Below are 21,959 nucleotides of genomic sequence, written 5' to 3' on the forward strand. Positions count from 1 at the left end.
ATACCCACATTTATGGTAGGCACATTGGCCTAGATCAAAGATAGACGACTTTAAATAGGCACAAGTTATAAATGGCTTTAGGGTGCAGAAGACTGTCATCATGGTCAAACATGAGATGCACTTTCGTATCTCATGTTTGGCCAATGTTTGATGTTGTAGAGTGCAGTAACGTCATCTTTACCAATTAAAGATATTAAAATGACTTTAAAAACCAGCACTGTCCACTGTGATGAGCATCTAAAAATGTGAATAAAGAACCTAGAAAGCAGTAAACAGTTCTTCCTACAAGAAAACGTAGTTTGACTGCCAGTCAAATGCATCAAAAGGTCACATGCACCCCGGAATGCTCAACAAGACATCCCTGCTGCTTTGAGGTCTCATGGTAGATAGTCCTTTGTTACACTAAAGCAGCAGATGTAGAGAAGCAGGAATATGAGCTGCTCGACTTGAACCGTCTGGTTAAGAAATAAAAGGAAGCTGCCAGAATCAGGAGGGACATGTCTGAAGTTCTGTAGCTTCTCACCTCAAAGCTGTTTAGTTCACTTGAGAAGACCACACGAAGGACAAGCATAGGGTTTCCTACGAAACATGAATCCTCAAATTTGTATTCTGCTTTGCGGCGAACCCTCTCCCCTCTCTCTCTCAGGAGAACTACGCCTTAAGATCACTTTAAAAAAAATTACAAAAAAAAACAAGCTGCCTCCTAGCAAGCAAAATATGAACATGGTTCTTACACTTTGCTTTATATTAGAAAACCTTGAATGTCATGTAGCTCATGTCAAGACCTATAATCTACTGAAAAGTCACCAGATTATAAAATGCCAGGAAGCTTGATAGTAATATTAGTGCAATATGCACTAGATCTAAAGATGTGTCCCTGCTCAACACATATGAATCCGTTTGTAAGTTTCCTCCCAAGCATGCCATAAAGTTCCACAGAACACTACTAATAGCCTATCTGTTTGGTTTAGGTGTGGTAAAATACAGACAAATCTAAAAGTTGCAGAACACTGGTCCTGGTTTGAAGCCTGTGGTGCCAAGCTGCACGGAGACTACAGGACATTACAGAGATCAGTGATCATTTTATTCCCTTTAGAGGAAAACTTTGTCCTCTAAAATAAGTGTCAATGAACCTTCGACTACAGCTACAAATGTAGAAACAATTATCTTTCTGTGTTGTGTGGTGTATTTTTATACAAATGCTAATTTTAATAAAAAAAACGCTGTTTTATTTAGGGATTGACAACAAAAGTGATCTTGCAGCACTTCGTAAAAACATGACAACATTTAATTGTGAATTTCACCGTTGTGTCTTTGTGCAAAGACAATAAAATAACTAAGTTTTTTAATTCAAATTCAGTTTTATATCCAATTATTTGACTGCCCTTTGAGTTTATTCTAATACCATCCAATAATTCTGTAAGACGTGACAGAGCCTCCTACATACTAAAACTAGATGCAGCCAGATAATTAAAGTGATGCAAATCTGGATAATCTATATTTTCTTTAGGATTTAAAGTGGAACAAGTGACAGTCTAACATTGAAGAATCTTGCAAAAATCATTAAAAATCCTCAAAACAAAAATTCAATTAAATTCAAAGCCATGAAAAAGCAGCATATTAATTACTCAGTAAGGTCCTGATTTATACGGTGTGATTTTAAATTATCTTGGCTTTGTTACAGGGCTGCAGAGTGATACTGCAAAAAACTAACCTACTCTTTTTTTTTTTTTTTTACCCATGATTGCTCTAGTGTTCCTCTTTTTGGCCATCACCCTATGGACAAACATGTGAGTGGAAGGATGCTGCTTGAGTTTCTTTGACACCTTGTGTTTTTAGTAGCTCAACACAGAAAGCTGATTCTCCAACTGGCTAGGCTTTGGCTGCATTGTTTTGCTGCAGTCCACCACATTGGTCATCTTGTCATGCCTGAGGCATGGAAAGTTGGCTAGCGAGTCTTTAAAAATGCATACACCATGGCCTTTGTGCAATGCTTCCTTCTGTTCCTTAGACGATGTTATCATTCCTTTTGGTGCATTTTCCTCTCTTCTTTGTCCTCTGTTATTACAATGCCTCCAACCATCTCTGCACACCATCACCTCTGTCAGGTATTATGCACATGCTGCAGTGAACTTGACTTCCCAAATATAATATCAGCATGCAAAGCATGACATCCAGACACATGGAATATGTAACAGTCCACAAATTCTGCACTCCAAAAAGTGAACATGCTTAATGTAGTTATGGCAAACACTAATGTAGCAATGACAATATGCTGTAAGTAGGATATATTGTGCAGCCCGAGATGTAGTTAACTGCAGTGACAGTGAAAGTGTTTGACAGGATTTGAGAGTATTTAAAAGCAGTATGGCATTATTACTATAAAGAAACAGAAAAAAACTGTCAATCTTTAGCTATTTCTAGCTAATAGTTATAAGCATGAATTTTACTTACAGGATTGATTCACTACAAGAGGCAAGTCCAAAAGTCCATTGTAGCCTAATGTTAGACCATGGTCTTTTGTTTCAGACAAAATTAATGACATGACTATTTGTCTACTCTTTTTAATCGAGAGTCCTGTATTAGAGAAGCAGTATGACTCAGATCTATTTACAAGTTCTTTTATCCAAGTCAAATCTCAAGTCTTTCGCCCCAAGTCAAGAATCAACTCTCATGTCTCCAACAACTGAACTAAACATTTCCTCATCAAATCCACAACATCTAGGTCACCCTTAAACCTGGAGCACTCTACTGTAGTATTCTTTTCAAGTAATGCATCAGTCACACATCATTGTCGTATATTTTCTGTTCATAGTTAATAAAGTATAGGCGTGCTGCTAACACAGAGGGGGGTGGTCTCGCTAACATTTCCCAGTAACAAAGTAAACCCAGCATTTTGTTTACAGTTTGGCAAGAACTCACTCAGAAAGCAGAAGCGAGAAACAAAAAAATAAAGAAGTTTGCAAAGCCAAAAAATGAATTGTTAATGACAAAAACTGTGTTAATGCAGTTTCCTTTTTAATGTTTAATATTCATCCAGATGCTACTGTTCTTAAGTGAAATGAAACATGATGCTACAAGGCTATTTTTAATAACTCTACAAGCCCACAAGCACGTATGCATGAGAGTTCAATAACTGACTCACAGGGGCTGAAGCAACTGGATTTGACAGCATGACACAGTAGTCATATCTCCTTCAACCTGAAGCAGGGTTCGGGAAAAAAAAATTGCAGAACAAAAAATAAAGAAAAACAGATCCTTTTAAAAAAAGTGTAGAGTTTTTATTTAGGTTTTTTTTTTTAAGCTTTTTATTTAAGTGCAACTAAATTTAAAATTTACTGCCAAGAGATGTTAAAAACACAACGGACCAAGGGTGGGTTTATGTGCTTCAACTAAAGTTGGAACAGTAAGTGGGTTCAAAAAGTTTTGTTACTTTGAAAATCAAGACATTTAAATGTGTGAAACTGTCTCCTCTGTGAATCATTGTGTGGTTAAAAATCAAGAAGAACCCTTCTTAGGTTCATTAGTTTAAGTTTTAAATTACTTGAGTTTTGAGATGATATAATCTAAAACACGAGAATTCTATTAGAAAAGATATACAAGATAATTCTACAATTTCAACTTGAGTGGAGCATTATGCATCACTTTTGCCAGTAAAACCCTCCTTCAATTAAAGACAACCAGCCCATCTTAAAAGGCACATTTTCACCACAGCTAAGACATCCGAATGCCGAAGATTAAAAAAGATCAGCTTTTTATTCTACCAACATTACTTCATAGTTGTCATTAATATAAAACTTTCTTCAAGTCTTTATGTACACTTGGTTAAAATCACATTCTTTTTGAAACAACTTACAGGTTGTAATCTGTTTTAGCAAGGAAATGCCGATATGAGCCTAAATATTTGATCTCAGTATTTTGCTGCATTTTTTTACAGTCCAATCCCCACAAACGCTGTCCAATAAAACTTAAAGATACAAGCTACATATTATTGAATAGGCTGCTTCAGAACACCAATTGCATTATACAGTGCAATTGCACCACTAACCTGCAAACAACTCTGTTCAACTATATTTTCAAATAGACTGATATTTATTGACACTCTCATAGACCCACAGTGGAAAAAATATTTAGCAAATTAGTCAGTTGGAGTTTGAAAACATTATTATGGCTTATATATTATTATGATTACAGTGAGCGGCTATTTTGAGCTCTCTGGCAACAGACGTGCAACAGTGGTGGTTCAATTTTAAGTCCTCATTTCACCATGTACTGCTTATGTTATAAGCACTGAGGCATGCAGAACACGTGCAGAACAAGGTTTGAAAGTGTCTCTTGTAAGGTGAAACTTTTCCCCTGTGGATATTTCTCTTTTGACCTCCCAAGAAGATACCTGTATGTCTGTTTACCATTTAGTTCAAGCTGTATTATTCAACACCTTGACGGTCAGAAACTACACTGCAGCTGTGTGTTGGTGGGTTTTAGGCACCTTGAGAGCAGCAGCATAGAGTTGTGACAGGTAGATAACACCTGGATGAATAATTCAAGTTGGCATAAGCGAGGCAGGCACTGACAAGAAAGAAAACACAAGACGTGAATAAATCATCAGTGACAGGACTAATAGACCAAACACAGGGGAGGACAAAAGTGATAAAATCTCTAGCTACCTCCTGCTCTGGCTTTAATCACTCCAACAATCTCATACATGAATATTGCAGGTCTTACTAGACATACTAATGTTCAAGGATGTAACTGTGGTGTTTTATGAAGCAGAGAAATCTGTACTGAAATTCATTTAGTAAGCTCCAGAGTATCTCCTTAACTTGAAACAGATGCAACTTTTATGGAAAAGTTTCACTGATCCTGCGCAGATGAATAGACCAGTTATTAACATCCATCAAAAACGCATGAAAAATGCAAAGATATTCTTAGATAATGACAAATCGAGCCTTCACAGAATACACAAGCAATGCAGATGGAAAGTGACTACAGTGAACCCTCGTTTTTCGCCTTAAAGGAACCCGTGATAGGCGAAATCCGTGAAGTAGCTACCTTTATTTTTTTACAATTATTATACAGCATAATTAAATACTCTACATTGAAACCAAAGAACAAAGCCTGTTTTCAGGCCTAAGCATTTTTTTAACAAATAGAACGCTTTTTTACAAATAACTACAGTAACATAATCATTTTAATCATCAATACGAAGTACAGTAGGACAAATTGTGACTCGCGTATTTCACTGTTCCTCTGACTGTGACGCTGCGGCCTGACTCCGCTCTCTAGTGTCTTTTTCTTTTAAAGCCTGTGGTGCAGGTGTGTTTTTCGAGAGAAGAACATAGTTATCGGTAGTTGTTGTCGGTCTTTTTTCTTCTGGGCAAAAATATTTGCCAGAATTTGCCAAGCTGTATTACGTATATTTAAATACCAGTAACGTTACTGGTAGAGAAGAAGCGCAGAGACTGTTTAGCCAATCAGGACACAGAACACAATGCACTGTGAAAAATAACTGCACAAAAAACTCCGCGAAGCAGCGAGGCCGTGAAAGGTGAACCGCGTTGTAGCGAGGGTTCACTGTATACATATTGAAAAACACTTAAAAGCATCTGACCTGTTCTCTGTGAGCCAAAAGTAAGAGCAACTCTGTTGAGAAGTTCTGGTTTGGCATACTGGTCCTCATCAGCCAACACCCAGAAACAACCTTCTGACATTTCCTGTGGACGAATCTGAAAACACAAATTCACATCAGAATAAAATTCACCAGAAGTCATGATGCATGATCATAATCAGAAACCATATTAACAGAAAAGTTGTATTAAAAGGTATGACACAAACATTACAAATTTAATACTAAAATAGCTTTTAATCTGCCCTCAGCAAGCTTGTATTAATCAAAAGTTTGGTGTTGTAGGCTCTTTGGTATCAGTGGTCAACTCAGAAATAAGGATCTGTTTATAAATATGCTAACAAAAAATTATGTCCATGAAGTCCCTGTTCTAAAAGTTGTAAATCAAAAAGTCTAAAATCACTTAGCAATCAATTTAAAATAATGTATTTTATGTTTTAGAAAGGCACTATTTTAAGTGGGAATTCCCAGAATGTTTCCCCCCCTTTTTTTTTTTTTTTTAGAATTTTAGAAAACCTCAATAAAAATAAAGCAAAACAACACATGCTTAATGCAACAGGATTGAATCCACCAGAATCACAAATAAGTTGGAAAGGTGCATTCACTGAAGCAATATCAAGGACACCTGTAATTTTAAATTTGAATAATCATGCAAGCATTCCTGTAGAATGACCTCTGAACCCCAAAGTATCATTCTCCTTCACTGTGCAATTATCCAAGATTGTTGCACTCCACAAGATAAAAAAAAACATCAATGGAACCAAAAGAGACAGAATCCAAGAAAAGATGGCAACATCCCGATCAACAGTGAAAACAAAGTTGCAACTGCAATCAGTACACATAGAACACATGATGGAGCCACTTCAGCAGAGCAATCACTTGCAGAAGTAGTCACTCTTCTAAATAATGCTATATAACTTGTGTAAATTAGGCCAAAATACAGCCAGGACTTTGCAGCGGGGTTCTTAAGTGAAACCTTTTTTCCTGAGACAGTTCACAGATTTTAATGATAATGCACTGTGTTTGACAGAAGAAAAAAAGACTGATTAAAGAAACTCTTTTGAAAACACTTTTGGTTGAAATCAAGATACCTTTGTCTACAGCCAAGATGAGGTTCAGTATGAGAGGAATGAATGCTGACAGGGCAAAAAGTGCAAAGATAGAATTTATAAATGTTTAAGGAAGGTGTGATGAAAGAAAATTTCTAGTTGACAAGATGTATCCACAGAAGAAAGGCAAAAGATAAAATAAATCAGACTAGTAACATTTTTAAGAAACTTCTTAACAGTAAACATGAGAATACAGTATGATTAGAATACAATGCCATGCCCAGATGGTGTGTTGTTGTAGTGCAATAGTTTAAAACAGCAAATTAAATAAAAATATATTTTTTAAATGCAATCTGGGATAAATGCAAACTTCTATAGTTATGGGAAACTTAAAGATTATTTTGTAAGTAAGATAAAAACACTTGAATTTACACTTTACTGCAGTTATGAAAAATAACTGCAATGAGTGAGGTGTGCTTTTGTTTATGGTAGTTTGAAAGCTTATTGAAAAACTTTCAAAAGATCTTTGTTCCAAACTAAGCCACATGTTGAAGTCTCCAATAGTTAGATCACATCATTTGATTTTCTTACCTTTCAACAAGACTGACTTGAAATTTTGAGCAGATGTTTTAGTTTGCTGAACACCTGTAGTGGTGCAAATGTGAGTGTAAATTATTTATTGATATACAAACCAACACCACTTGTGGTATCAACTAATATTGCTCAAAAGAGGAAAAACATCTGCAGGGGTACCAAGAAGGCTGCTGTGACAAAAGCATCTGATCATCTGTTATTTTCAGTAATGACTGGCTTGGCACGGAAGAAAAAAAGATGTTTCTTTTCTGGAAAACATCTGTACTTTTTGGATGCTGCCAAAAACGGCATGAACTAAGTAGAAGATTACAGTAAGTCGCTTTTAATAATGTGTGGCCTGGATTTTTTGTTTTGTCTTCAAAGGTGTTTGTACACCAAAGTCCAGCAGGGTGTGTAAGGATAAAGTTGGGACAATATTTATGACATTATGCAAATTCTAACCTTCGACCAGTTGAGGCGCTTCATTGAACTCTCAGGCTTGAATTCCTTCTTTGGCCTGAGGCCAAAAGGCAGCGTGTGATGGGTTGGGGAACCGAAACCACCTGTAAAGGCTGGAGGAGGTGGAGGAGGCACTCCAAACGGAGGAGGCATTCCAGGTGGAGGAGGTGCAGGAGGACATCCAGGCAGAGGAGGCGGTGGAGGAGGAGGTGGTGGAGGAGGTGGGGGACACGGCACCCCTGATTCAGATCCAGAGCTTGGAGGTACAGATGCGAATGCAGGAGATGGTGATGATGTTCCAGCCTTAGCAGATGTCAGACCGGCAGGCACTGATCCAAACTGGGCACAAAATCAAGAAAAATGTTAAAACATTCATATATGGAAAGAAATATAAATAGAAAATATTTTTCACTGAAATCAAAAGTCTGCTGTTCCAAGTTCAAACTCAAAATCTACAAAAAACTAACAGGTGTGTCATGTTTTTGTACCTAATCATTGGTAGAGTTCGTGCTGTTTGGGTTTTTTGGGTGTTTGTGAAAACAAACACTGTTTTCCTAATTTTATTCTGGAATAAAATCTTTAGACGTACATTCATTTATTGCTTTAAAAATGTGTAGTCTACATATGTGAATGTCAAGAAAAGAAAAAAGTCAAAAGCATGCTCTCCCCACAACAACAAGGACAAAATTTTGCTGAATTTCACATTTTTGTTTTTTTTACAGCGTGTTAAACGCTGCAATCAAGAGGGAATTCACGTCACTCACAATAAAATGAGAGGGGGGAAATGAAAGCAGACAAGCTACAGAATATGTCGAGTGTGGAGAGCACATTCTGATTTGCTGTCTCATAACCACTATTCTCATAACCACTGTGGCAGAGGTGGGTTATGTTAAGCAAAATCCTATTAAACAGTCCTGATTCTGTACAGAATATAACGACAATGTTTTTTATTTCCCCAAAGTAAAAATTCTAATGTTATTACAGCGCCTACAAGCTTTGTAAATTGTATTGGAGAGAGCAAATGGCTTATTGATCCGTGTACGGTGCCAATTTTATATTAAAGATGCACTCTAAAGGTCAACCTAGGGCCCTCTCTCTGCCAACGCCTCTACAGAAAAAGAAAAGCCTTTCGTCCTAGATTGTTGGGGGAGGTAAAGATGTGGATGGACACAGTCAAAGGAACAAAGTGTGCATGTGTGTAACCACTGACTAAACATACCATCACCATCTAAACCAAGGTACTATTTGAGTATTCACTCAGTGTTTGCGCTCTCAAATTGAAAAATTATCAAGGAAAAAAGGGAAGTTCTCTTCCTCTCTCTGAGTGTGTAGTTATCTTGCAGTGCCATGGTGTGGGAGTAACTCTCTGGAGTAATTGGGAGGGGGAGGTGGTTGAGGCTGAAGGGGTTGTCAGAATAAATTGCTTTTAGAACAATTTCCTCTTATGGGATAGAGATCGGAGAATTAGAAATGGCCAACATGGAGGACCGGTCAGTGTTCTCATTAGACTTAGTGTCAGCTAGCCAGTAGAGCAGCCTCCATGTCAAACCAAACTGCAGGCTCCAGTGGACAAACCCCCACCACCATCCCCATAGCACAGTCCAAAAATAACAAGGACATTTCATAATGAAAAGAAAGTTGAATTGTAACTCTTATCTAAAATTACAAGGTTTGAACTGGAATTACAACTAGTATCCTACATCCTGCAGTGACAAAGACACTGATATGCAACACTCTGTCCACTCTGTATACCTGGGACCTGAAGGCCTGTAACTCTGCTTGGAGTTCAGCAATTTGTTCTTCGCACTTAGCCAGCTGAGCTTGTGCCTCCTGTCTGCTGAGAAACTCTTCTTCGAACTAAAATGAAGAACACAGATCAACCGTTAAAAACCTTTAAAACAGAATTAATGCAACAAACCAATCAGATTCTCAATTCTTTAAAAAAGGCAATTCTCTAAAGTACTTCAACTTTTCACTAAAGGTTTAACAAATGACATTATGATTAACCATTATTTAACAAATGCATGTAGTGGTAAAAATTCCCATCACAAATATTTTGCAGAGCCTTTGACACAGCTTGCAACAAAGAAGCTAAGTGAAGTAAAAACACGTTTTTAAGTGTCAGTCACAATATATGTATGAGATGCACACAGCTGAAACTCAAACTTTACTCAAATTTACTACTAAAAACCAATTTCAAGTTGATAGTTTGCCATCTTATATTTCTTTGTTATACTTGCCTTATGTGCCACTTCTAAGGCTCGTTGTTCATACTCATCAACACGAGCTTTGTCCACACACACCTCTGCAAAGAAAATAATAGTTAAATTCAGTTAAACTTCTTTACAGAACAGTTGTCATGGTGATGAACTGCCAAAGGTGTTAAACTTGCCCAGAAGGTGGCTGAAGTCCACATCTAGGCGCTTGCGGTAACTGAAGTCGGGGTCAGTGCCACTGCGATGCAGCACAATTTGAGAAATGCATTCATCAATGATCTTAAAGTATTGGGGCCTGAAAGTCAAGATGAGAAAGAAAGTCAAGGGAGATAAAAAAAAATAATCACAATGAACTTAACTAAAGGTTGGTACAGTTGGTAGAATTGTGAAGTCCAATACCACTGATGGCCACATGGTATTAGCTTGAAAACACATTTCAAGAAATATCACTTTTCATCATAAAACTTCAGAAAGTTTTGGGGTTTTTTTTGCTTTTTCTTTTGTTGTTGGCTGGTGATGACACTAACATTTTTCATAAAAAAGTATATGTATGTGTGTGTGTATATATGTATATACATACATATATATATATATATATATATATATATATATATATATATATATATATATATGTGTGTGTGTATATATACATATATATATATAACATGTATTTTAATAAAAATGAAACCTGGGAAATACATGATAACCCATTAGAAACTACGGAGCACAAAAATCTAATGACCCCCACAAATAACCAAGGCCAAGCACTAATTTGCATTAGGAAATATTTTATTAAACCGCAGCTGACATGCAGCCCAGGGGGAGAAGGAGCAAATTCAAGTGGGTGAGAAACTGTTTGATCTGCTTATTATCTTACAACAATGCCACAGAGAGTGCTAATCTCCTCTACACCAAATCATTAATAAACATTGAGATACTTATAAATAGTGAGCAGCATGAGATATTGGTTTTAACCCATTTCTAAAGCAAAACTAAGACTGGAGATGAAACTGAAGAACTGAAGAGTGTGATCCATTACATCAAGGGAATTCAGCCTGAATGCAAAAGAAGAAAAAAAATAATAATCCCACTTTATTCATAGTACTACTGGAGGTCTTTTATTTAATGACTTTAGTTTCTAAGGTAAGCAAGATCTTTAAATATTGCAGGAAACAGTCTTTTAAATTATTCTATTCAGATGTATTTATGTCTAAGTTATAAAAAAAACCCTGTTAAATCTGGTTGAACATTTAGGCTATGCATGGCATAAAATCTTATATCTTTACAATCATCACATCTTCCAGATAAAATAACATGCTGTGATCCAGACTTCTCAATCTTTTGACTCCCCTGATAAGTCATTTGTATGTCGTCTCCACCTGAAATGTAAGCCTCACCGCTGAACAAAACAGCTCACTGGATGCCACAAAACAGCTAATATGTATCATGGGCAGGGCTAGCACTACTGTCCTCTTCTGTTGTTGGCATTAATCCCAGTGTTACACCACAACACAAATTCTTTATTTTAAAACACAGACTTTGAGTATAGTCCAAGCAAATTAACCTTTGTGGTTTTACTTTGCTTTACCAATCCAAAATTCTAATCTAAGGTCTAATCTAAGGTCCTAAGACCAAGTAATATAGAGGTCTCTAGTAAATGGGTAGAGAAAACAAACAGAACTCTTAGTCATGCATGTTAAAGAAAGTTATATTTAAGACTTTTAAAGATTGTTCCATGGTCAAAATTATTTTAATTTATGACCTACATAAACTTAAAGATACATTTTCTAAACGCTAACATTCCTTGTTGTGCCCCACATATTTCGATTACTTTCTTACACTCGTGCAAAAACCACTTGCTGAATTGGATTCTATTATCTGTATGGTCCACAAATAATCTAACAACCCGATTGGCTTCCTAAAATTGAGATAAAATTAAATAATTTGTATGATGTTTTATGCAAAAACCCAGTTAGTACATTAGTAACTATGTCTTTCACAGAATGCTTTGTTGAAACTACACAGCTAAGTAAGGCTCAGAGTAAAACATGCTATAATGTTATGCAATGACATTACAGCAAGTTAATATGATGTCCCGATGAACAGCGAATGAGAGAATAAAAACATGAGGAAAAGGGTAATTGTAGAAAAAAGTTTAAGACCTTTCCAAACAAAAGAAAAATGATAGTATTGTAAAAACCTAATTAGTTTTCCAAGATACATAATGTCTAGTTCTCAGAGCAAGAACAATAAAAGGTATTTAGTATAAATTAGTTTCACACCACATCAGATCCCTTTGTCAATGATAGCTGATACCAGACAAGAGAAGAATGAGAAAAAGGTGAGTTAATAGGAGCTCATTTTAAATCAGCATTCAAAAATATGATTGGAAAAGCATATTTTGATAATTTTGTGAAACTAATGTAAAATCAGTTTGACTGTAAGTGGATACTTTCATGTTGACCATGTGGATTAGTTAGCAATGTAAATTTTATTTGATGGCTGTAATTACTTATTTGTTCAGCAATTTTATCAAAATTGTCCAGCCTTGCTGGGAAAAGCGTCTAAACTGTTCAATTATTTATCAGCTGCGACAAAGTACTGTGAGAGGCATGAATATATATGCTCTGTATCCTTCGCTTGGGTTTTAGCTGAAGAAATTTAATCCCAACAACGCAAAGGACCACAAATGTGTAATTTCTGGGTGGGGAAAATGGCAGGTAATACATTTTATACCTCTGAGAACAAAAGCTCCACCTTTTGATCAGCCACAGGTTCAAGTCAAAGCCAGCTGTGAGTGGACCAACATAAAATAAGCCTTTGAAAATTTCCTCTAATAAGAAATGAGAAATGCTCCAGAGCCCTTGCTGCTGTAGATGGCTTGGAGATTAAAGAGAAAGCATTCTCTTTGTTAGCCAAAGTCATCAAGAGAGCTCAAGACCCTTGGTCTTTGTGGGAGTTGGACCCCCACAAAACCAGACCTTTTAACCAAGATGCATTATTAACAGTGCTCAAATCTACTCAAATCATTGCTTTCATTTGATGCTGGGTAAAATGAGATGGAAATACTCAAATCTATATTAGCCTACATAACAATCAACTTGTAAAAATACATAAAATTCCTTATTGAACTGAAGAGTTAGGATTTTCACAGAAAATTTATTTTTGAAGCACTAAAACATAAGGATATGAGAAAGTTGAGACACTGATGAAAACAAAACAAAAATATAGAATTCAGACTAAATGTTGCCTGTGGTTGACGTTTTTACCTGATCAAGTGATCGTTGCGTATAAGCATCAGGTGCTGCAGGATGGAGAGGAAATAGGGCTCTGCACTGCTGTCCTTCACCATGCTCAACACAATACTGAATACATCTCCTGCATCAGTACAAAGAGTCAAGGACTCATAGATTAATGAAAACACTGCATATTCACATGAAAAAACTGAAGAAGCAGATGAAATAAGAAAGAATAAGATCCTGGATTTGTGTTTTGGCTCAGAAAATGTTATCACTTCCTCAGGATAGGTTGGCCATGAGAACGTCCGCTTGGAATTCATCAAATTAACACAAGCAGACATCAAATCAAATATGAGTTGCATGTTTTTTGTTCAGTTTCAACAAGGATATTCTATTTCACTCCTGATGTCTTCCAATCTATGAGAGAATTCCATCATGTCCTCTTCCTTATGCTCCTCAAAAACCTTCAGCTGAATGTCCAGAGCCTCATTCCTGATGGTCATTAGTTGCTAAAGGATAAATAAATAAAACATATGAAAAGGGAAAAATTATGCATATAAAATGAATTTGATATTTTTTTTAAAATCATTTTAGTAATTATATTAAAAGTAAAAATGTAAGCTCTATAAAGACAATGAACACCATTGTTCAAACTAATATGGAAGTTTGGACTCTAACTTTTCACCTTAATTAATTTTCTTCCATGGAAGCAGCAGAACAATTGTTTACAAGAGATAAACATGTTAGGTAGATTGCATAAAGCCAGCAGAAAGATTATTAGCTGAGACACTAGACACTTTATTGGTTTCTGACTGCTGCACATACTGAGGACGTGCAAACTCTCCTCGATGTTTAATAAATTTTTTGCTGGAGCAAATCAACAATATTTCACTGAAGTGGACAACTCATTTAAATATTAATACAAGGTGAGAGTTTATAGTGTTTGTAAGTGTGTGCGTGTTCTGGGTCATGTTTTACTTACCGGCAATATCTCTTTGAGGCCACAACGCATAAACTCATTTCTAATATGAAGCCTGAAGTCCAGCTCATCAGGAGATGTTACTAGGGCATTGATGAGTTGCATGCATGCCACCTGCAACAAACAACAAGGGTACAAAGACAGAGAAAGTGAAAAGTGGGAGAGAGAACCAAAGAATGAGATGACGAATTTCTTCTACGAGCAGTTGATGAAAAGCACGCTGGCATGCATTTGAAATGAGCCATGTCCCTTGGAAGCAGAAGGCCATAACTAATGCATGTCTATTTTTTCCAGTCACCCACTAGGATGGTGGTTTTAATATTAATGTAACAACTGTAGACCCATAGACTGAAATTAACTAGCAGTCAATATAAGGGCAAATGGGCTATTTAGGACAGAATTTCTGAATGCCCTCTGAGTTTGGTTTACTAAACAGTGACTGCAACACCAGCTGGCAAGCAAAACACAAACAGAAAAATCAATTATTGACCACAAGAAGAAATTCACTCGTGTGAAAAGAAGGTATAGCATTACTATACATTGAGGGGGCTTAAGGATCAGTGTCAGCTTGATTGTTACTTAGTTTTCAGGGCATGTATCTTAAGAGAGTAAGAAGAGTTTAATATTGTGCTAAAAGTAAGATTACAAAATAATTTTTCTTATCTAACATAGCTTTGGAAGTATTGATACCTTGAGAGGTTTTTTATATTATTCCCCGCGATAGTTCAAACGCAACTGGACCCCAAAAAGCCCATATAATTCAGTGGTATCCAGGTGTAGAGGAATAGCCCTCCAGACACAGAGCTATAGATATTTTATAAGAGGTTCAATATGAGTGAGTATAAGTGAAAGGCCAATAAAGAAAATATGTGAGGAGCTTTCTAATATCTCACACAAGGTAGCAATGTGCAAAGCCTTCCAGTTATTGGCAACACGGCAAATATGTCCAAAAATCCTTAAAAACATATCAAATGTTTACAGCAGTAGCATAGTCTTGCACTGAAAACAATGGTAAGGTAGGATCAAAATAATTTCCACACATCACTGTAGGGGAATTGTGGAAACAAGTTGCATCTTTGGGTCACCAATTAATTATAAGAAGTATTATAAGACATGTACAACCTTGTTGTTTGGGAGGTATACTAGGAATAAGTATTTAGTGTCCTACCACACAAATGCAAGTATGTAGAGTTTTTTTGACTACTGCTGGAAATGTAACTGGAACTGTACTTACTTAGCCTGATAAAAAATCAGCTAAAAATCACCTATGCTTTGCTTCATACAGTGGGTCGGGACTTTGGCTATTGAGAAACAATTGCTTGCTGGAGGCGTGGACTCTATTGAAAATTTAAACGATTGGCATTACGCATGTAATGCACCAGCTCGATAAACCTTACCGGAAATTATGTGTGCTGTAAACAACCCCGTAGGTAGTAGGGGCCACTGCATCTTTACCCCCAATAAAACGTCTTCTTAGACATTCTTCTAAGACTGAATAGCTTCATTCACTTCCTTCTCTGCCATTGCCAAATAACAACCATAGGCAAACGACAATTCCAAAACAGCACAGAAAGTAGACATCAATCACTCACAACTTCTCGTTCTTTTTGTTGATTGGCTCGGTTGAAATTTTACCAGAGAAATCCAGCTTAATGTGAGGATTTCCAGACTGAGCACTGAAGGGAGATGAGAATCAAGCTAAATTATATAGGAAGGCAATAGTCAGGTTACTGATCACTGTCATACAGCTCAAAGATGAGTCATCTCAGTAACAACACTGTTTGGCATAAAACCACACAATCCTTTTTGAAGAAAAAAGAAGACAATATAACACCCAATCCCTTTGATAGTTGATGTTGGACTGGACATCGCTGGCCTAAAGGTAACCATGGAGGAGGATCTGTGATGATGGATTAAGAGTGCATACCATCACGAATTATTAGAAACAGCAGCCCATTTTAACAGAAACCTGGTGGACACTGTTATAAAACAAAAGAATGGCTGTCACTAGTTCTTCCAGCTGGATCAAGACAGAAAGGTTCAGCTATAAAACAAACTTGTCCAGAGTCTGCATCGCGAAGTGGTATGGAAGACACACCATATGTAGAGGCTGTAGGCCTTGGTCATTTTCTGCATGTCTTCTCCTTCCATCTCCTTTATATATTCCAAATATATTGCATCTCAGTTCTTAGGCCTAAGTCCTATAGATCAGTGGTCCCCAACCACCGGGCTGCGGACCAGTACCGGTCCGCGGACCAATTGGTACCAGGCCGCGCAAGAAATAATGAACTACTTCCGGATATTTTATTTTGAAAATCCTAAACAGGATTTTACCGGTTACGTCTTGCGCATCAAAATTGAGCCAACTTGCAGCAGAATGAGTAACAAAACAACATCGGAGTACAGTGAACCCTAGCTATTTCGCGGTTCACCTTTCGCGGTCTCGCTGCTTCGCGGATTTGCATCGTGCATTGTGTTCTGCATTCTGATTGGCTAAACAGTCTCTCCGCTTCTTCTCTACCTGTGTGTCAACAACGTTGCGGTTTAATATGTATACGTACGTAAAACAGCTTGCCAAATTTAACATAATCGATGGTGGCATGTCGGTTTATAAGAATCTTTTTGCCCAGAAGAAAAAGACCCCCCCCCGGTCCGCAGCAAAATTGCGAAGGGCTGACCGGTCCGCGCGACTAAAAAGGTTAAGTTAAACAAGACACTGAAGAGGCAACCTAGAACTCTGGAGATGCCTCGTTTCCGCTGAGCAGTACGACTCAGGTTGGTGCTGAATGCTATTTTGTCTATTTCCATTGTAAAAGCGGACCATAAAACCTACCCGTACCACAACACTCCTAGTGTAGATAACAGTGGTGCAATACTATTAATACTGAGTTTATAGTTAAAGTTGGTAATTTCATTGTAATTTATCTTTCACTTTAATGAGCTGGTTGTATGCAGTTTAAACTTGTATCCAAGAACCAATCATTTAACAATAATACAAGTTTTCCAAAGAAAACAAGCCCGTGTGTTTGTGTTTATGCATGCATTCAGTTCCCCTAAGTCACATCGCTAAGCTATTGATTAAAAATTCAGACATCATATTTACCAAATGTGTTTCCACATTGTTGTTACAAACCAGTGCTGTCCTATTTAGAACAACTCATAATCAATATTTAAAGTGTCTATATCAGCAGGGAGATGGTAAGTTGTCAGAAAAATATCTTGTGCTGTTTACTTTGTCAATGTCTGCCTTTATAGTCTTATTGTCTGGTTTACTTTTGAAAAGGTAAATCAAATTTGGACTCATTAACTATATTTTAATCATCTGATATCTATCTGAGCGTTAGTCCAGAGAAAGTATGTGCAAAGGGAGCAGATGGAAAGGAAAGTGCTTCACACTGATTTGGACTCTTTATGACGTACTTGCTGACTGGATGTAATTTGTGCCCATGATGTGAAGTTTCAACAAACATTGAGGACATACTATTTATAATTACGGTGATGATAATAACAGACTGACAAATAACAAACATCATAGATGAATTTGTGGGCCGGCTTCTAATTTCTGTCCCATCTGTGCCTAAACTGATGATTAAATTGGTCATTTATGCTCAATAGAAACATCTGGTCCTGAATATCTATGTGCATAGGACTTGTTTTAAGCATTATGATGTTGCAAGGGTAAATTGAGAAATTCTTTTATCATTCCTGCTCTACATCTCAAGTATTAAGAGCAAGTCTTTGACAAGTTTTGACAAAAAAAAAACCCCAACTAAATTTAATTGCTATATAGCAATAGTATGATTGTAATCATAAAATATTTGTGGAGGTCAAAATGAATCAACTTCAAATCTAAGGGACTTCTTTATGCAGTGAATGTTTTAATGTCTCCTGGTCTGTTTAACCCTCCTGTGGTGATTCTTGATGGAGAAGGGGTCATTTAGATCTCCAAGTCATCAGCAGTAGTTTAACTATATATGTGAATTACAATGTAATTCACTTAGTTTGGACCATGAAAACAAAAGAACATTGAACTCACTCGTAGCTGAATGGAGCGATCTCGCAGTCCTTGCACAATTGGACTGAACCGCTCAATGGCTCGCCACTCCCCTGCTGTCGTGATGGCCTCAAGAACCTTCTCCAACCTGTGCAAGAGCATGGAATTTATTTGAGATAAATTACTTTTAATGTATTATGATCACAAATGAGATAATGACTATAAACTAGTTCATTAATTTAGGAACAACCTAAGCAAAAGGACAGTTGTATTAAGAAATAAGTGCTATGTTTTTGGGAAACAAAAAGAAAGTTAGTCTGGTTGATGAATAAAATAAAACCAACATACGTGTTCTCCTCGCCAACAATGCAGATGGCTGATAGCAGCTTTACAACGTCGGTCATCATGGCAGACTGGCTGGGGTCAATGGCTCTCGCTAGTAAGGCAAGGCTTTTCTCCTCCCACAGAATTCGATCCAAGCCATACTGCAACAAAAACAGTAGATTACTCAGTCATATCGCAATCTGGCTAGGAGGCAAAAAGAACAATATGCTATCTCAATTGTTAGAAGATAAAAATTAAAATATAAGGACTTAACATTATTCCATAGTTTCCATGAAGCCAATTTTTTTTCCCCGCATGACAAAACGTGTGACAGACGAAATGTCATATTTAAAGAGAACAGTCATTCTGTAATGTTTCATCCAGGACGCGAATGCTGATTAAAGGTCTGGCTCAATGCAGTAATTATGGCAATGAAATGTCAGTATAAAATGTTGTTGAACTGAAAAATCATTATGGGTACATTGCTGTTGCACCATTGTGTTTTAATTTAGATCTTACTAGAAAATCTAGTTTTTATTTCAAAGCTTGAAGTATTTCCGTTCTGCATGCTGAGGTAGTAAGTTGACCTGCAGTTGGTCAGGTTGACCTGGACCTGACCAATTGCAGAAACCCCAGATCATACTTGTATATATAGGCATCACTGAAGGGAGATGAAGGGCACTGGTGTGCTCATCATTCTGGAAGAGGGTAAATCTGGACTAATAAGATCACATGCCCTTCTTTGACTGCTCCAAAGTCCAATTTTTCTACTACTTTTCAAGTTAAAGCCATTTTCTCCTGCTAGCCTCACTTATTAGTGGTTTTCTTATGGCTACACAACCGTTAAGTCAAAGTTCCTTGATTTACTTTTGCATTCTTCGTGTGAAAATGCCTTTAATGTTTTCATGATGCATAGCTTTGAGTTCTTCTGTTATTTTCTTCAATTTTAGCAAATGTTTAAGTGTTTGTCTATCATGGCCATTCATGATTTTTTTCCTTGAAGACATCGGTTCCCCACCTTCCTTTCAGTTTTTAATAATACATTGGACAGTTCCTAAACCATGTTTTAGTAATGTCTGCATTACTAAATGCAGATGTCCCCTCTGCTTGTTCGATGCCAATGAGCTGACTCTTCTAAAACAGACTAAAATCTTTTAGCGACCACAAGTTGTGTCTGTCAACATGCTTGATTAAGAAATGAGAGGCTACTCATAGCATCGGTTGGGGTTAAATAACTTGCTGCCATAAAGATAACCACCTATGCAGTGATTATCCAATAAAGGGCTTGTACCCATTTATTTTGTTACATCCAGCTGGGAACCTTTTTGGCCAGGTAATGTATTTGTGCAATAAGCTGTACATGAGCCTTGTAAATTTCGAAGAAAAGTAAATGACAAACAATAATGGCACAGAAATGAAACAATTTTGCAGTCATCCTAATTTGTCATTTTCCTAATAGGTTGCTGCAAGTCAACCATGTATAAACCACAACTCTAGTATTAATTTAGTCCTTTAATCCAGGAACTGTCTACAATTCTTGACTTTCAAGACCTAAAATGAATTGTAAAACTGAACTATCCCTCTGTAGCTCTGAAAGAGCAAAGTAGTCAACGTTGTTGAATATACCATATTTTAAATACGTAGTACAGAAAAGGAATTATATTTTGTGAAAAATGTCTTAAACTAGCTAAAAGAAAAAAGAAAAAAATGTTGTACTCTTCAATGCACAAATTTTTAATGTAACTTTTAGGACATTATTATAAAACTGCTTAGAAAAACAGAAAATTTGCAAAAATGGGAATTGACAGACGAAGCAACAAGAAAAAAAACAGGTTCAACAGACAGCTGGTAGAGAACACCTGTCTTCTTGGCATAGTGGGTACCTGCTGTCCCAAGATGCCTCTCCAGCCCAGGAAAGGTCTGGGCTTACAGAAAGGCCTACAGGTAAATGCTGGTGTCTGGCGCCTGTTGAGACGCAGGATTACAAGGGACCCTACAGCGAAATTTATGCCAGAGGGGTTGTATATCTGTCTCTGCTGGCTTTTAGCTTCATATGAGGATTTTTTTTCTATTTAGTAACTTATGAATTAACAGCAGAGAAAAAAGGCTTTATAAAATAGTGTTCACAATAGAACATTGTGGCTGATTCAATATGACACTCAAGGGATCATATTTTGCATCTTTTTTAAAAATGTAAAAACTAATAAATATATATTTAAAAAATCCGTTTTATAGCTTTTATACTTTCATTGAGATCTTAAATGAAGCAATTCAACCAAAAATCATTAGTTTTGATACAACAATGAATAATATATAAATAATTAGTAAACTTTGTACAGGCATAACATAAATAATTTAATATCTACCAGTAATGTAATATTTTTCACCCATCTAAAATGTAATAAAACCAAACATAAGTTATTAGGTTAATGAAGCTTTGGGGAAAAAAGAAAAAAAACAACTTTAAAGTGTAATAGTTTCAGGTTTCTTTACCTCTCAAGTTTGCTAATCAAAAACAGACACATTAAATAGATATCATATTCAATAATTCAAGAATACATGTAATGCAGTGTTTATTGTACATATTTTCTATTTAGAACATTATTATTTTATATATGCAAATTCTTGATCTAACATATGCATAAATATTATTTGATTACTGTGATGGGCATTTGGTAGGCAGATCACTTAGTGAAAGAGTGTCAAAGTCTAGGCCTTGAGAGATGGTATTCTGCAATGTCACAAGTCCAAGACACATGAATCAAATGACTGAATTAACTTCTCATGCTCTCAGGAACTCTACATACTCCAGGTAATGCGACTGAGTTATGATGACATAGAGACACATCTAAAGTTGTGGAACAGTGGCATCCATGGCTGAAGTTTGACATAGTGGAATGTGCTATAGTCCAAGAGAACATGGTAACAAGTTCATGTGTTTGATTGACAGTCACTGGTAAAATGTTATTACCTTAATGGTTGAACCATTTCATTGCAGTATTAGCAATTTATTAAATCATTTGTAGCTTCAAGAGGAAAGGGTGGAAAACTGACATTACCTTATTGTTCATGAAGGCTTTGAGACACTGGACAATTTTATGTTGGTTTTTTTTGTCAATCTTCTCCGGCCTGTGGATATGACACAATAAAGATGAGGATATATAGCCCACTACAGAAAAAACGAACTGAATATAAACTTACTGTTTCTTGAAAAGCAACCTCTCCAAAATGTCCAATAGTAGTCCAAGGCCCTCATGCCCAAAGCTCTGCACCCAACTGGAAAAGAATACAATAAATCAATACCACAACAGCTTGAGACTGACATCTGACAAGAGCAATTTCATACTCATCAACCACCGTGCAAAGTTTTTAGACACAAAAACAAGCAGAAATCCAAACTCTGTGCTGAGAAGAAAGGCAGCAGTTATAAATGTTGCAGTTCTTGCCTGAGAAAAAAAAAAGGCTTCACTAAATCAGTTCAGACAGGGGGAAACAACAAA

General features: G+C 36.6%; 1 protein-coding gene across 2 annotated transcripts in view; it reads right to left on the reverse strand.

Moving 5' to 3' along the window:
* The window catches only part of LOC102228072 (protein diaphanous homolog 3-like), a 163,655-nt gene that overhangs the window by 121,841 nt on the left and 19,855 nt on the right, over positions 1-21,959 (reverse strand). For both annotated transcript variants that reach the window (XM_023331769.1, XM_023331768.1), the window contains 12 exons: positions 21,661-21,735; positions 21,519-21,588; positions 18,484-18,620; positions 18,178-18,283; positions 14,145-14,255; positions 13,553-13,671; positions 13,193-13,309; positions 10,100-10,218; positions 9,948-10,012; positions 9,460-9,564; positions 7,711-8,046; positions 5,612-5,726 (listed from right to left, as the gene is read on the reverse strand). In XM_023331769.1, coding sequence (XP_023187537.1) covers positions 5,612-5,726; positions 7,711-8,046; positions 9,460-9,564; positions 9,948-10,012; positions 10,100-10,218; positions 13,193-13,309; positions 13,553-13,671; positions 14,145-14,255; positions 18,178-18,283; positions 18,484-18,620; positions 21,519-21,588; positions 21,661-21,735 — 1,475 coding nt within the window. The remainder of the gene's footprint in view (positions 1-5,611; positions 5,727-7,710; positions 8,047-9,459; positions 9,565-9,947; positions 10,013-10,099; positions 10,219-13,192; positions 13,310-13,552; positions 13,672-14,144; positions 14,256-18,177; positions 18,284-18,483; positions 18,621-21,518; positions 21,589-21,660; positions 21,736-21,959) is intronic.

Source organism: Xiphophorus maculatus, chromosome 4, assembly GCF_002775205.1.
Source record: "Xiphophorus maculatus strain JP 163 A chromosome 4, X_maculatus-5.0-male, whole genome shotgun sequence".
Classification (NCBI taxonomy): domain Eukaryota; kingdom Metazoa; phylum Chordata; class Actinopteri; order Cyprinodontiformes; family Poeciliidae; genus Xiphophorus; species Xiphophorus maculatus.